At 41.0% G+C, this 16,246-nt stretch overlaps 1 protein-coding gene across 5 annotated transcripts; it reads left to right on the forward strand.

The window, feature by feature from the left end:
- The first annotated feature begins 7,706 nt into the window (after positions 1–7,706).
- Positions 7,707–16,202, forward strand: LOC111964307 (beta-1,4-galactosyltransferase 4). Of its 5 annotated transcripts, none has more exons than XM_023988155.2 (7): positions 7,708–9,214; positions 9,326–9,715; positions 13,795–14,027; positions 14,242–14,429; positions 14,649–14,771; positions 14,878–14,982; positions 15,083–16,202. In XM_023988155.2, the coding sequence occupies exons 2-7, from the start codon at positions 9,433–9,435 to the stop codon at positions 15,216–15,218; spliced, it is 1,068 nt and encodes a 355-aa protein (XP_023843923.1). In that variant the 5' UTR covers positions 7,708–9,214; positions 9,326–9,432; the 3' UTR covers positions 15,219–16,202. The 5 variants fall into 5 exon arrangements, with proteins under 5 accessions (XP_023843924.1, XP_023843923.1, XP_070299795.1 ...); XM_070443694.1 differs by having other exon boundaries at positions 7,897–7,986; positions 9,100–9,715; XM_070443695.1 differs by having other exon boundaries at positions 7,897–7,986; positions 9,272–9,715.
- The last annotated feature ends 44 nt before the right edge of the window (positions 16,203–16,246 follow it).

The following is a 16,246-nucleotide window of genomic DNA, read 5'->3' on the forward strand; positions in this document are numbered from 1 at the left end:
CCGAGCAAAACCTTAATTGGTGCTGAAATTCCACTTTTTTCCATGCCTTGCTACGGGGTCCTTGAATGAGCTATCGGACAGAAATGTCGGGGTCCGTCTCTATGGGCCGAGCCGGTTTCAATGCACCTAGTCTTGCAKCTCTGGGACTTTTCTAAATGTCACCATTTTCGTAATGCTCAAAATGAATTGAAGTCAATGCAAATGCACAAGGCTTTTTAATCGGTCCGAGAACCTTCTAGAGCCACATAACTCACCGTGCTTAATCGACCTGAGCTCTAGAACAGGTTTGTAAAGTTTCAGAACTCTAGGTCTGACGATTCTTTAAAGGTTCGAACAAAAGTAACTATTGCAGGCACTGTCTGCCTCTAAGCCCCTCAGTGTGTCACTCCATCCTTTCTGTGTGGGTGTGTAAATTTTTCCTTGAAATCTGATGGGATGAATGACTGATTTACAGTTCATGAGGGTTGCCTATTCACATATATTACGTTTTGGAAGGATTTGACTTTTTTATCCCTTCGAAACAGCCCTTTTGACACCAATTATGGCACTTCCGGTTGGCACCGGAGCTGAAGCTGAAAGTAAACACATATCCTCATTGGAGTGGGCTTTTACAGAATCCTGAGTTTTAAGTCTATACGTTAAGAACTCACTGATTTACATAGGGTTGAATGCACTATTTCTCTCAAACTGCAGGTTGGGTATGGCAAACAATTTTAGGGTGATTTAACCACTTCCGGTTGCTCCAGGAAGCTTAGAATCGACACAGGTAGACCTCATAGTGGCCTGATGGATTGTCATCGAAGACAGGTTCATAAGGCATTATTAACCCACATAGGCTTCAGGTTGAATTTAGGGGAGCAGGCAATGTATTCCTATGGGGAGACATGTCATTGTAAACTGTTTGATGTAAACACCTTCTTTTAACTGTTAAGGGTTAATGCCACACGGTCAATGTTAGGCTTGCACKGATCGGGAGGACCTTAGGAACGTTCCTGAGGTCAAATTGTGCTTCTAACCTTAACGGTTCTCTCTCTGTCTCCCAAAAGCAAAAAAATATGAAATTGAGGTCAAAGGGTCATTTGGGTCCTTCTTCTTGTCCCTGTCGCTGCACTCAGACAGAGCGAGCTACGGTCAAGCGGGGCATCTCGTTGAACTCGGCACGGCCTGGAGATAATGGCAATGCCATTGCAGGCTTTGTGTGTCTTTAAGCACCGTACTTTTTCACTCCATCCTTTTATCCCCTTTTCTTCGTGGTATCCAATCGCTAGTAATTACTATCTTGTCTCATCGCTACAACTCCCGTATGGGCTCAGGAGAGACGAAGGTCGAAAGCCACGCGTCCTCCGAAGCACAACCCAACCAAGCCGCACTGCTTCTTAACACAGCGCGCTTCCAACCCGGAAGCCAGCCGCACCAATGTGTCGGAGGAAACACCGTGCACCTGGCCCCCTTGGCTAGCGCGCACTGCCCCCGGCCCGCCACAGGAGTCGCTGGAGCGCCATGAGACAAGGATATCCCTACCGGCCAAACCCTCCCTAACCCGGACGACGCTAGGTCAATTGTGCGTCGCCCCACGGACCTCCCGGTCGCGGCCGGCTGCGGCAGAGCCTGGGCGCGAGCCCAGAGACTCTGGTGGCGCAGCTAGCACTGCGATGCAGTGCCCTAGACCACTGCGCCACCCGGGAGGCAGATCTGACCTTTTTAACCCTTCGAAACTGACCCTATGGCACCATTTGAAGGTACTTCCGGTTGACATAGGAAGCTGAAAGTGAACACATATCCTCCTTGGGGTAGGCTCTTATATAATATTGAGTTTTAAGTCTTTATGTTAAGAACTGACTTATTTACAGAGGGTTAAATGAGTGTGTGTTATTTCATAAAATCACATAAAATCACAGAATTCTGGCAGAGCTTCGAGACCCACTTAAAAAATGTTCGTCTGAACACACTGCAACTGGATCTGTAACTTTTTTTTTTTTTTTACTCCTTTTTGTGAACATTACCAATTTGTCAATGTACGATTTCTCTTAAATTACGATAGATAAATGGCTGGTTCTTTTTTTCCTGACACCGTATGCTTATGTACTTGGACATGAAGCGGTCAATTAGCACCCTACTTGCGTTTTTGACCTTTAATCCCAGAAAAATGGCCATAACTCAAAAAGCGGTTGAGGCCTCGACGCCATCTGTTCGGGCCAACTGTCCATACGTTCTTCGAAATATTTTCGTTTTAGGACGAAAAGGCCACATGCATTTGCCAATGTAGCTTGTGCATTTGCAATATTATTTATTTTCCCTCTGGTGGAATTTCAAACTGCGGAAAATGACCAAAATTTGTTATTGGTATAAAACAGAACCGAACGTCCGAGAGATTTCGTTTTGATGACTTTCCTGAAAGATCTCTCCCCGCGCACGGCCCGACGCCGGTCGCCGAATTTTAGAAAAACGTTGCAGTACTCTAGTAAGGGACCGTGACATTTGCCCAATGTGGCGTTTCTCACTAACCATATGGCGAAGTGCTAAAATGTTCCCTTAAGGTATGGAAAGGCCTTGGAAAGGGCCATAAGTGTAAGCCAAACATAATTCATTATTTTTACCATTAACATGTAATACATGCATTATGAAAAATGGTGTAATTTAGGCTCCAGAATATTGAAATGGTATGAAGAAAATCGTGTATGGTTTGGCGCGTGGAACATGACCAAAGGCGTTTGCGTGATTACAAGGGCCACCAGTTCCAAAGTATTCAAGCGAAATCAAGCCACAAGAAAAGATTTGGCATTAATTAAAACAATATTTCCCACGAATTAAGTCGCACGTTAAATGTGCGTCTTTCTCAAAAATTCTGTTCAGCAAGTTCTAAAACAGACATATGACATACAACGACACATTTAAAACATGGTAAAAACAAAGACAACATTTCTGATATTCATGATGTTGAATTAGCCATTAAGAAGAACAAAAATGAAATACAAATTATCGCGTCTATATGGTTGTTGCAAAGCTTGTGTAGCCTACTGGTTAAATTGTGTGTCTTTTCGCACGAATTAAGAAGCACATAAATTCGTGTCTTTTCTCACGAATTAAAGCCAGACGGAAAACGCACATATATAATACGGCACAGCAAATCCAGTGCTGAAGTACATTTTTGTAGTCATTATATTGTGCGTGGAAAGGTTGAATGTGAGCAAACTCCTCGTGTGTGCAAATATTTCACAGGAGAAAGATCCACAGACCCAGCTCAAAGGCTATCGGAAGCCGAATTCACTCCGCCTCAGGGTTTGGTCCTAAACATGTCTCTGGAGCCAAATTATTCACGTGCCACATCGATACTCTGGACTGATTTGTCCATGGAAATAATGTGTAAATCTTAATGTATTCCTCCAATAAGTCCCTGGATATCGAACCACCGGATTTTAATTACGTTTGCCGAATCGCAAACAATAATCTAGCTACAGCACCCCAACCAAGGGAAGGCATCCAGAAAGTCGTGGCTAATAAATCTCTATGTACAATCCCAGCAAAAGATTCGTAGCTCTCTTGCCAGACATCCTTCTGCCTACCTCGCTAGAGAGCGTGCAGAGGACGAGAAAATCAGTACCACTCTAACTGAGAATCTCAATTTAACGCCTTGCGCAATAACCCTCGATGCAGAGTGCAGCCCCTAAAAACTAAAAACATTTGTCATAAGAAAACTAGCTCCCTGGTATACAGAAAATACCCGGAGCTCTGAAGCAAAACTTCCAGAAAAATTGGAACGGAAATGGCGCCACACCGACTAGCTCCGACTAGCTGGAAAGACAGGTTACCGTGCAGTATCGAAGAAGCCCTCACTGCTGCTCGATCATCCTATTTCCAATTTATGAGGAAAATAAGAAGAATCCAACATTTATTTTTTGATACTGTCGCCAAAGCTAACTAAAAAGCAGCAATTCCCCAAATGAGGATGGCTTTCACTTCAGCCAGTAATAATTCATATAACTTCTTGAGGAAAAGATCATGATCATTAGAAAGGGCCAAATTACGGACTCCTCTTTAAATCTGCGTTTCCTCCAAAGCGCAGCTTCCTGGGTCGGCAACAACTCTGCCAGCGGACCTAGGATCAAAGAGATACACTTAAGTGTTTAAGTACTATATCTCTTGAACACATGATGAAAAATAATCATGGCCTCTAAAACTTCAAGCTGCATACTGCGACCCGCCCATATCCAACGTAAACTACTTAAAGAGCTGCTCATTGCTTGCCCTCCTATGTTGAACATAATAACGGCTCTCTATCCACCGCGGATGGTGTACCAAACGCACTAAAAGTGCAGTAATAAAGCCCTCCTTGAAAAAGCCAAACTTGACCCAAGACAATATAAAAAACTATCGGCCTATACGAGATCTTCCATTCCTCTAATTTTTTTTGAAAAAGCGTTGCGTTAGCAACTCACTGCCTTCCTGAAGACAAAACAATGGTACGAAATGGCTTCAGTCTGGTTTTAGACCCATCATAGCACTGAGACTGCAACTTGTGAAGGTGGTAAATGACATTTTAATTGCGTCAGACCGAGGCTCTGCATCTGTCCTCGTCTTCTATGACCTTTAGTGCTGCCTTTGATACCTCGATCCACCACATATCTTTTAGGAGAGATTGAAACCCCAAAATTGGTCTACACGGACAGTTCTGGCCTGTTTAGATCCTTATCTGTCGGAAAATATCAGTTTGTCTCTGTGAAATGGTTTGTCCTCTGACCAAATCAACTGTACATTCGGTGTTCCTCAAGGTTCCGTTTTAGTGACCACTATTGTTTCACTATATATTTTACCTCTTTGGGGATGTCATTCGAAAACATAATGTTAACTTTCACTGCTTGCGGATGACACACAGCTGTACATTTCAATGAAACATGGTGAAGCCCCCAAAATTGCCCTCGCTAGAAGCCTGTGTTTCAGAACATAAGGAGTGGATGGCTGAAAACGTTCTTACTTTTAAACTCGGACAAAAACAGAGATGCTTGTTCTAGATCCCAAGAAACAAAGAGATCTTCTGTTTAAATCTTTGACAATATTCTTGATGGTTGTAAAGTCGTCTTCAAATAAAACTTGAAAGACCTCGGCGTTACTCGGAGACCTGATCTCTCTTTTTTGACGAACATATCAGGACTGTTTCAAGACAGGCTTTTTTCCATCTACGTTAACATTGCAAAAACAATCATTTTCTGTCCAAATGTGATGCAGAAAAATTTATCCATGCTTTTGTTACTTCAGTGTTAGACTACTGCAATGCTCTAACTTTCGGCTACCCGATAAAGCACTAAATAAACTTCAGGTAGTGCTAAATAACGGCATGCTAGAATCCTGACTAGACCAAAAAATGTGATCATATTTACTCCAGTGCTAGCCTCCCACACTGGCTTCCTTGTTAAGGGCCAAAGGCTGATTTCAAGTTTGACTGTTGTAACCTACAAAGCGTTACATGGGCTTGCTCCTACCTATCTTTCCGAGTTGGTCCTGCCGTACATACTCTACCACGTACGCTACGTCACAAGACGCAGGCCTCTTAATTGTCCTAGAACTTTCTAAGCAAACAGCGGAGGCAGGGCTTTCTTCCTATAGATCTCCATTTATTATGAATGGGTTCTGCCTACCCAGTGAGAGACGAAGGACTCTGTCTCAACCTTCAAGTCTTTATGAAGACTCAATCTCTTTCAGTAGGGTCATATGATTGATGTAGTCTGGCCCAGGAGTGTGAAGGTGAATGGAAAGGCACTGGAGCAACAAACCGCCCTTGCTGTCTCTGCCTGGCCGGTTCCCCTCTCCACTGGGATTCTCTGCCTCTAACCCTATTACAGGGGCTGAGTCACTGGCTTACTGGTGCTCTTCCATGCCGTCCCTAGGAGGGGTGCGTCACTTGAGTGGGTTGAGTCACTGACGTGATCTTCCTGTCCGGGTTGACGCCCCCCCTTGGGTTGTGCCGTGGCGGAGATCTTTGTGGGCTATACTCGGCCTTGTCTCAGGATGGTAAGTTGGTGTTTGGCCCTGTCTGGGGGTATCATCGGATGGGGCCACAGTGTCTCCTGACCCCTCCTGTCTCAGCCTCCAGTATTTATGCTGCATTAGTTTATGTGTTGGGGGGCTAGGGTCAGTTTGTTATATCTGGAGTACTTCTGTCTTATCCGGTGTCCTGTGTGAATTTAAGTATGCGCTCTCTAATTCTCTCTTTCTTTCTCTCTCTCGGAGGACCTGAGCCCTAGGACCATGCCTCAGAACGACCTGACATGATGACTCCTTGCTGTCCCCAGTCCACCTGGCCGTGCTGCTGCTCCAGTTTCAACTGTTCTGCCTGCGGCTATGGAACCCTGACCTGTTCACCGGACGTGCTACCTGTCCCAGACCTCCTGTTTTCAACTGTCTAGAGATCGCAGGAGCGGTAGAGATACTCTTAATGATCGGCTATGAAAAGCCAACTGACATTTAATCCTGAGGTGCTGCACCCTCGACAACTACTGTGATTATTATTATTTGACCATGCTGGTCATTTATGAACATTTGAACATCTTGGCCATGTTCTGTTATAATCTCCACCCGGCACAGACAGAAGAGGACTGGCCACCCCTCATAGCCTGGTTCCTCTCTAGATTTCTTCCTAGGTTTTGGCCTTTCTAGGGAGTTTTTCCTAGCCACCGTGCTTCTACACCTGCATTGCTTGCTGTTTGGGGTTTTAGGCTGGGTTTCTGTACAGCACTTTGAGATATCAGCTGATGTACGAAGGGCTATATAAATACATTTTATTTTATTTGATGATGTCAGAGTTCACGTTGGGTTTATTGGAGGGTGGAGGTTTGCACGGAGTAACCGGTAAAGAGGGGAATTCGTCATCTTCAACAGCATTCGAAAGCATATTATCCATAGGGCAAGCGTAGTTATGGCAGTTGTCTATAAGCACGTTTCTCTCTTGTTGATTAGCAATAGAACGGCTAGCTTCTTCCTTTGTTTTTTTTGTCACGACTTCGCATGGACATGCCGAAATAAATTATAAAATTCTTATTCCAGTCACAGGAAAGTTCTTATCTTGAACAAATAAAAACAGTAATAGTAATGACTGTAAACTTGTTTTTTTCACAATCTTTCTGAAGTTTGGTGCGCAGCTCGGTAAAAAAAAGCGTATGTTCAAGCCGCGATCTAAAGTTAGCCAAGCTAGCTAGTTGACGTGCTGATCCCACCTCTGTCACCAATTTGTAACGAACCTGTAAGGCCACTGAAACTCGCACGCCTATTGTTTTTAAATTTTTACTAACTACTATGGTAATTTAAACATCTGACAACATGCAGCCTTTCTCCACCATGCCAACTTTTTCAGTCACCAATTAATCAATAAATAGACTGGAATTAAGTAATGGTAATGTAACAGAATTCAGAGCGTGCGCAGATTCAAAATGTGCAAGTGTATTTTTGATTCACAGCAGAATATTTAAACTCGTAAATAGTTTTGTAATAATTATTAAAATTATTCTTACAAATCTTATTGAATGTATTCAAATGTAAAATTACATGTTTGTGATCGTTGTTACATTTTTCACCCATTATGATACAAGCTTGCAAAATTAAATTACACATTTGCCAATTGTACTTTCAACCACGAAATTCAAAATACAAACTCGGGTAGTTCTGTCATCATTATAATCCCATATCCCTTTATGTTTACCTGTGGTGCCGCGTTCAAAACACCTGGGAACTCGGAATTATCTGCCTTCCGACTGGGAAAATCGATTTGAACGGTCATCCAACTCGGAATTACAAATCTTTATAGAACTCCGACTTTCCGACCTGAAGATGACATATTTGACCACGTATTTTTCCGAGTTCCCAGTTGTTTTGAACTGGGCATGAGTCTTGAACCTGGTCCTAACGCTCACATTCTTCCACGTAGCGGTGTTTGCGAAAGTAGTAGCCAGCCAGGATCCAGCCCAAAACAACATCAGAACTCGAGGCATCTCACAGGCAAGACATCTTCCTTCTCCAAGAAAAAAATATTTGTCGTTAAAAACGGCAAATGCTGTGTAAAATGTAACTTGTATTTTGGGATTTAATTTCTACCTTGATAGCTATCTGACACAATGGTCGCAGTAGCTGTTAGCTGGCTAGCTAACTACAATGCTATTTGCATTGGATAACGATACACTTCACGAGCTACTTACTGCTAGCTAGTTAGCTACCTGCTAGCCTCTTGGTTGAGTAACACTAGCCATTTGTCATCTTCTAAAGTATGTGTCACTGTTCAAAGTTTGCAAATCAGGTGAACGTAGTATTTAATTTTGCGTGGTGCTTAATCAACTCTTTCCAACTTTGACCACCCAAAAATATGTCGGCACCAATCTAGTCAACGTTAGCTAGCTACAGCCAGTTTGAGTAACATTGAATGTGTAGTAGGCAGCATTCAAAAAACAAATACATTCACTCACTGTCACTACAGTTGGGCAGAAGGCTACTGGCTATGTCATGTTTCAATTCCACAACACCTAATAGGTAGCTAGCTAACAAGTTAGCTGCTAATTTGTAAAGTTACCATTTTACATCAACTGTTTGTTTTTTGTCATGGGCCTGTTCTTTAGTCATTTAAACTTGCCTAAACACAGTTTAGATTAGGATTATAGGTATCCCATTTTGGTTATGTGAAGAGAAATAAGAACAACTTGGCAATGTGATGTGTTTAAGCTAAGCACACACAAAAACAGTCTACAGTTACAGCCTAGGATTACTATCCAGGACATCCATGAATTGTGTGCATTGAAAGACAATGGCTTGAAGCCGTGTCAACAACATGAAACCAAAGAGCAAACAGGTGTGAGTGAAGAGGAAAAGAGAATCGTTCCACTTAAGTTACTTTTCCTTTTGGGTGGCGGGAGTATATAGATTAAACACCACAGTGAGTGTACAGCCAAGGTAAAGTAGCCTACTGTGAATTCTGTTGTCGCATAGGCCTAGCCTCTGTCACAGGTATTCACTGAAGCCTGGGTGCCCAAGGCTAGTTGTGACATAATGCCCTGGTGGAATGCTACAAATGCAAGTAGGTAGTGTCGATGAAAATTTAAGTATTTCTTAATTCATGTCCAGGTACAGCGGGCAGAAGAATTTAGTTCCTTTTAACTGACCCACCTTCATTCACGTGGACTGGATTTTCTCTGAATTTAAACTTTGCACCAGTGGAAAATCAACCAAATAATTCAAAGTAGGCCGAATGCTTTTTATTTTTACATTAGTGACAATGATTATGAAACTTCCCCAGAATGTTGTGTCATCATGGGATGAGTGATCAGGGGTACTGGTGCTCTCTACCCAGTTATTCCTCCTGTGGCTGCTGCAGAGGAGAACCAGATGTCGTAAACCAAGACTGAAGCCTACCACATTTTGGGGGATTTGATGCTGAACATCTACAACTAAGAAACCATGGGAGTCTGTCCTGCTGTGTCCATGTTTTTCCGGAAGTGCAAGTATATGATACTGTTGCTGCTCTCCGTCTCCGTCTTGGCTTGGTACGCCACTTTTGCCGGTGAAACAGTGAAAGCAATTCAGGGAACCCTTTTGCCAGCGCAAACACTTGCTGATAATACTGAGGTCCTGAGTGGGGGAGAAGGAGACTCGTGGAGATCAGTGACACAGGTCTTCTCCAATCCTCTCCTTGACACCTCACCATCAAAACAAAGCTGTCCTGAGAAATCGCCACTGCTCCGTAAGTACAGACTCAAGTATCCACAGATGTAATTGTAAGCTTGATACGGGCCTTTCTATAAACTACATACTGATGATGCCATGTTACTGTATAATTCCTTGTAAAGAACGATGATAATGCCATGTTACTATATCATTCCTTTTAAAGAACATTATGTACGGTGTGGCTTAATGTGGAGAGAATAACATTGGTAATCAAGTAAATACTTTAATGTTTTATGTAGGGATTGTGTAACAAGCATTTGTTACTCCTAAACACTGCTAGGCTGTGGCTCATTTTGATTATTTTCACATACTGTAGCAATCTGTGATAATCTCATTCCCAGTCTGATGGACGAAAACGTCAAATTTGGCCTTCGTTATTCAATACTTCCGGCACGTAGGCATTGGCTTAATCATCTCCTACAACACTACCCCTAACAGGCTGACTACACCGCGAGCATCACAAAAATAAATGTAGAAATTTATACTATTCAATTATTGCACCAACGAGTGTCTGCGTTGCCGAGGGCTAAAATAGAACTCCTTTCTATTTCTGACGCAGATCGCGCTGCAATCCTGCCTCTCCCATCTCCTCATTGGTTATACCCACGTGGGTGACTGAAAGATGAATGAGGTCGGTGGCGGTAATGCACCTAATTTATGATAGTTGCCAATCGCAATATAAAGTCAAGAGAAGAAAAAGCATAGGAGGAGAGAACTAGAAACGATTCGGTTGACCATTTTATGTGTGGATTAATTGTCGGAGTAGAGGACTTTGTCCATTTCAGGTAAAATAACAACTCAATGTTTATATCCCTGGACAAATTGGCTAGCAATAGCAAGCTAGCTAAATAGGAAAAATTAGCTAGCAAGTGCAAGTTAGCTAAATTGCCATAAAGGTTTAATGCTTTTTGACCTGTCCCCAAATTAATGTAATTGGTTCAGAGTTTTTGACATTTTAACCTGCGTGTCGTGATCGCGTTTGGTGTGGGGGGACAAAATACATTTATGCACGATGGCACACGTGCGCAGCCAGTTTGGGTTCCGTGTAACCCTCCCTGTACTCTTGCACACCACAAGCTCAGAGCCACGCCTCAGTCGTGTGATTCACTAAAATTAAATGATGACAAGTACTGTACTAAATTGGTCAGTCCCATATAATTATATGGTCACTCCCATTTAAGGCTAAATTTGAGTGGTTGATATCCAAGGCTATATGCACTGTGCGCAATAGCTTGGGGATGAGGTTACCTATGCGGTAACAATTAGCATGTAGCCGACATACAACGGCTCCTTGTTGACAGGAAGTGTACAGCTGTTGTAATTGTATTGAGTGATTCCATACGAAACCAGGACAAAAAAAGACAATTGCTTTTAGGATTTTTACGATATTTAATCCATCGACATTTTTGGAAGAAGGTTTGTTGACATACATTTGACATTTGTATCTAAAAGCATAATTGAGAAATAATTATGACATGTGGGCCTAACCGCATGTGGCCACATAAGACTCCGTAATGTTTCATAGATTGGTGGTATATGAAGCTTTACTTCTTGCTCTGTAATATGAGTAGGATTCTGAATTCAATAACAATTTTCTTACATTAATTTATGAATATTAAAAATATAAACATGAATTTTGAAAAAATTAATTATTTCCCCAATTTGTTGAATATATTGTTGAACAAAAGATACTCTATGACCATATCAAAGTTACAGAGTGAGATCTCTGGACTATTTTATACAGAGAAAGTGGCATAGTATACAATGTAACCAATCACAGCCCTCCTGTTACTTGTATCATTACTTATCATACAAATCACCAGCATAGGGTGACCATTTTGAATCCATTTTCACATTCACTCTGTTGGTGATGCTTACAAATTGGATCATAACTCTAAATGTAAGGTGGGTAAGGCCCACATGTCATAAATATGCCAACTTGGATTTTTAAAAATATTTTATTATTCTGCTTTTAGATACAAATGTCAACAATCCTTCCTCCAAAGGACCATTCTATAGATTAAATCTTGTGACAATCACCCAAATCATTGTCTTTTTTTGTCCTGGTTTCATATGAAATCAATCTATAGGCCTACACCTATGGGATGCAGATTGCACAGCATTACACTGGGTTTCCATAAACACATTCAAGTTTGAAGACAGTTAGTGTTTGTCAATGGCCCAAACAAAATGCGCGCACACGTGTTTGCAATCATCTGTCCATACCAGGGCTCTCTAACCCTGTTCCTGGAGAGCTAAACTCCTGTGGGTTTTCGCTCCAAACCCAGTTGCGTGTTACATTAGGGTTGGAGTGAACCTAGAGGACGATAGCGCTCCAGGAACAGCCCTGGTCCAGACTATGTATTTTTTCATATAAAAAAACTAAACTTTTATTTAACTAGGAATGATTTGCAGTTCATAATATTTAGATACTTTTTTTAGGAAACTAGTGCATGTAAATATATTGCAATGGAGTTGATTGATTTAAAGCACAGATAATGAATTTGTCCAGAAGGCTTTACTATTTGGTTGTCTGTATTTTCATTATTAGAGGTCGACCGATTATGATTTTTCAACGCCGATACCGATTATTGGAGGACCAAAAAAAAAGCTGATACCGATTAATCGGATGATTTTTAAATATATATATATATTTGTAATAATGACAATTACAACAATACTGAATGAACAATGTACACTTCTATTTTAACTTAATATAATACATAAAGAAAATCAATTTATTCTCAAATAAATAATGAAACATGTTCAATTTGGTTTAAATAATGCAAACACACAGTGTTGGAGAAGAAAGTAAAAGTGCAATATGTGCCATGTAAAAAAAGCTAGCGTTTAAGTTCCTTGCTCAGAACATGAGAACATATGACAGCTGGTGGTTCCTTTTAACATGAGTCTTCAATATTCCCAGGTAAGAAGCTTCAGGTTGTAGTTTATTATAGGACTATTTCTCTCTATACCATTTGTATTTCATATACCTTTGACTATTGGATGTTCTAATAGGTACTTTAGTATTGCCAGCCTAATCTCGGGAGTTGATAGGCTTGAAGTCATAAACAGCGCAATGCTTGAAGCATTGTGAAGAGCTGCTGGAAAATGCAGTAAAGTGCTGTTTGAATGAATGCTTACGAGCCTGCTGCTGCCTACCACCGCTCAAGCAGACTGCTCTATCAAATCATAGACTTAATTCTAATAAAAAACACACAAATACGAGCCTTTGGTCAATAATATGGTCAAATTCGGAAACTATCATTTTGAAAACAAAACGTTTATTCTTTCAGTGAAATACGGAACCGTTCCGTATTTGATCGAACAGGTGGCAACACTAAGTCTAAATATTACTGTTACGTTGCACAACCTTCAATGTTATGTCATAATTATGTAAAATTCTGGCAAATTAATTACGGTCTTTGTTGGGAAGAAATTGTCTTCACACAGTTCGCAACGAGCCAGGTGGCCCAAACTGCTGCATATACCCTGACTCTGCTTGCACTGAATGCAAGAGAAATGACAAAATTTCCCTAATTAATTTTGCCTGCTAACATACATTTTAATTTAATTTAAATTAAATATGCAGGTTTAAAAATATATACTTGTGTATTGATTTTAAGAAAGGCATTGATGTTTATGGTTAAGTACATTTGTGCAAAGATTCTGCTTTTTTTCCGCAAATCCGCTTTTGTTAAATCATCACCCGTTTGGCGAAGTTGGAGGCTGTGATTCGATGATAAATTAACAGGCACCGCATTGATTATATGCAACGCAGAACAAGCTAGTTAACCTAGTAATATCATCAACCATGTGTAGTTAACTAGTGATTATGTGAAGATTGTTTTTTTTATAAAATAAGTTTAATGCTAGCAGCAACTTACCTTGGCTCCTTGCAGCCACAAGGTCCTTTTGATGCTGCACTCGCGTAACATGTGGTCTGCCTGCCATGCAGTCTCCTCGTGGTTTGCAATATAATCAGCCATAATCGATGTCCAAAAAGGCCGATTACCTATTGTTATGAAAACTTGAAATCGGCCCTAATTAATCGGTCGGCCTCTATTCATTAGGCCTACTATTGTCTATCTACAGAGGGAGCTCTAAACCTCACATTTGAGGACTCTCTAACGCTGAAGGAGGTGGAGAGTGAGAACAGTGGAGTGGCTGAGGGCCAATACCTGCCTCCAGACTGCCTCGCCCAGCAGAGTGTGGCTATCCTCATTCCCCATCGTAACCGGGAGAAACACCTCCTCTACCTCCTGCATCACCTACACCCCTTCCTTCAGAGGCAGCAGCTGCACTACAGCATCTACGTCATCCACCAGGTATTACTCTCATGATGTGTAGTAACAGTAAATTATGTCAGTTTCACTCTAATAATTTGTGAGTGAATTCAAATTTGTATAACCGTTTCATGACGAGTATTTAAATGTTCAACATGTTTCACTTGACTGGAGAATATTGATGGGGGAAAGTGCTGCACTGATTTTGAGTCTGATATGAAATTGATATTTGTAGTTGATTTGTTTGTTTTGACAGGCTGGAGAGGTGACGTTTAACCGTGCCAAGCTACTTAATGTTGGGTACTTGGAGGCACTCAAGGACTACGATTGGGATTGCTTCGTTTTTCATGATGTGGATCTGGTTCCAGAGAACGACTACAACCTATACAAGTGTGACCAACAGCCCAAACACTTAGTGGTCGGCAGGAATGCCACAGGGTACAAGTAAGTATCTCAGCTCTCAACTCATATCCACCTATATCTAAAAGCAGGTAAATGTCTATATGCCATCAAAACAGCATCCATGCTTTTGTATGACAAAGTGATGTTGCCGCTATCAATATAAGTATTCATTACCAAGTCCAAACATAAACATTTCAGTTATTAATTGCGTTCTGGGGACAGGTCTGTAATGTCTTGTTTTTTGTCTTTTTGCTGTCGTAGATTGCGATACAAAGGGTACTTTGGAGGGGTGACGGCCATGACGAAGGACCAGTTTCACAAAGTGAACGGCTTTTCAAACACTTACTGGGGATGGGGAGGGGAGGATGATGACCTTCGCATCAGGTGAGACCACTGCTAAATGTTGGACCTCTGCATATCTCTCATTACATCTTAGTCAATACAGAATGTTATTGATTGATTGATGATTGATTTAATTTGTCTCTGGTAGGGTGGAGCTCCAGAAAATGGAAATTATACGACCCTCCCCTCTCATAGCACGCTATACCATGGTATTTCATAAAAGAGATAGCGGCAACGAAATCAATAAAGACAGGTGAGTCACGGTGGACACATCAATAATAAATAGCTTGCTGTATTCTAAATATTATTAGTCGCTGAATTCATTTCATTCTGAAATAATTTCTCCTTCACAGGATGCGTTTGCTAGCACGGACACCTAAAGTCTGGAGAAAGGATGGCCTTAACACCTGCTCCTACAGTACTCTATCAGTTGAGAGGCCGCCTCTGTACATTAATGTCACCGTTGACATTGGCGAACCAATGCACTGATGCTTCGGAGCACCTCTCTTCATTTACTGCAGTGTGTACAGGATTATTGATCTGGCATGTCCATGCCTACATGTTACTTACCAGAGGGTCGCAAACAGAAGGTTAGTGGCAGTAGCTGTTGACCATAATTAATGTGATCTACTCAGTTTTCACTGTAAACCATTCCAAGCAGGGCATGTAAAATTGCTAGGTCCTCATAATGTAAGTCTGGAAGCCCAGTCAAACCTGGTGACCAGGTTCTAGGGGTGAGAGTAAGACCAAAATATATATTTTTCTCTACAACAGAGCATTATTTGATTTATCCTAGACTTAAAGGGGAAATCTGCAATTGCTACATCAATTTTGGGACTTATAAATTAATGATATTTATCCATTGATTCTTGAAGAATGTAACTTTTATAAATGCTTTATGAGCTTAGTTCAACTGTTGTACCCCATCAGAAACCAACATATATATATAAGCTTATTTTACACCAATGTTTGTAAACATTGTACATGTAAATAAACACTGTATAGCCTCAAAACATGCTTAAAAATATAATTTTGATATCTTGTATGGTCAGTACTTTGCTCTGTCGATTTAATTTGAATGTTTTACATTTCTCCAGGCCCGTCACTCAGCTTTTTGCCAAAACAGAGTCAGGTGGCGCTTTGTTATTGTTTCAACTAAGGATTTTCCCGCTAAGGTGTGTTGTTACTTGATTGTTTCAACAAGTAATATGCATTCGAATAGAGTATGTTGTCATGTTTTTGATTCTAAAGAATCCTGGGTGTTAGACCTGGATTTGGTCATTTCTTAAAATCTCTTGTTGTCAAATGAAAATGAAGAATTGCTCTCAATTCATTCCTATTTGATGAATGTAGTAGCTAATATGGGACACAAGGGACTCATTTACATATATTGATCATTCTCACATGGTTCCATGTTTATGAAAGTATGTTACATTAAGATGAATTGTAATTTTTATAAATCTTGTTACAATATTACAGTGTAGATGGCTTCATTTTATGCACTTATCACAAGGTTG

The sequence above is a fragment of the Salvelinus sp. IW2-2015 genome, linkage group LG5 (genome assembly GCF_002910315.2).
Source record: "Salvelinus sp. IW2-2015 linkage group LG5, ASM291031v2, whole genome shotgun sequence".
Classification (NCBI taxonomy): Eukaryota; Metazoa; Chordata; class Actinopteri; order Salmoniformes; family Salmonidae; genus Salvelinus; species Salvelinus sp. IW2-2015.

Coding starts and splice junctions, on each gene's coding strand:
- LOC111964307 (XM_023988155.2), top strand. CDS start 9,433: ATGGGAGTCTGTCCTGCTGTGTCCATGTTTTTCCGGAAGTGCAAGTAT. Junction 14,028..14,241: donor GCATCTACGTCATCCACCAG/GTATTACTCTCA, acceptor TTGTTTTGACAG/GCTGGAGAGGTGACGTTTAA. Junction 14,772..14,877: donor GATGATGACCTTCGCATCAG/GTGAGACCACTG, acceptor TGTCTCTGGTAG/GGTGGAGCTCCAGAAAATGG.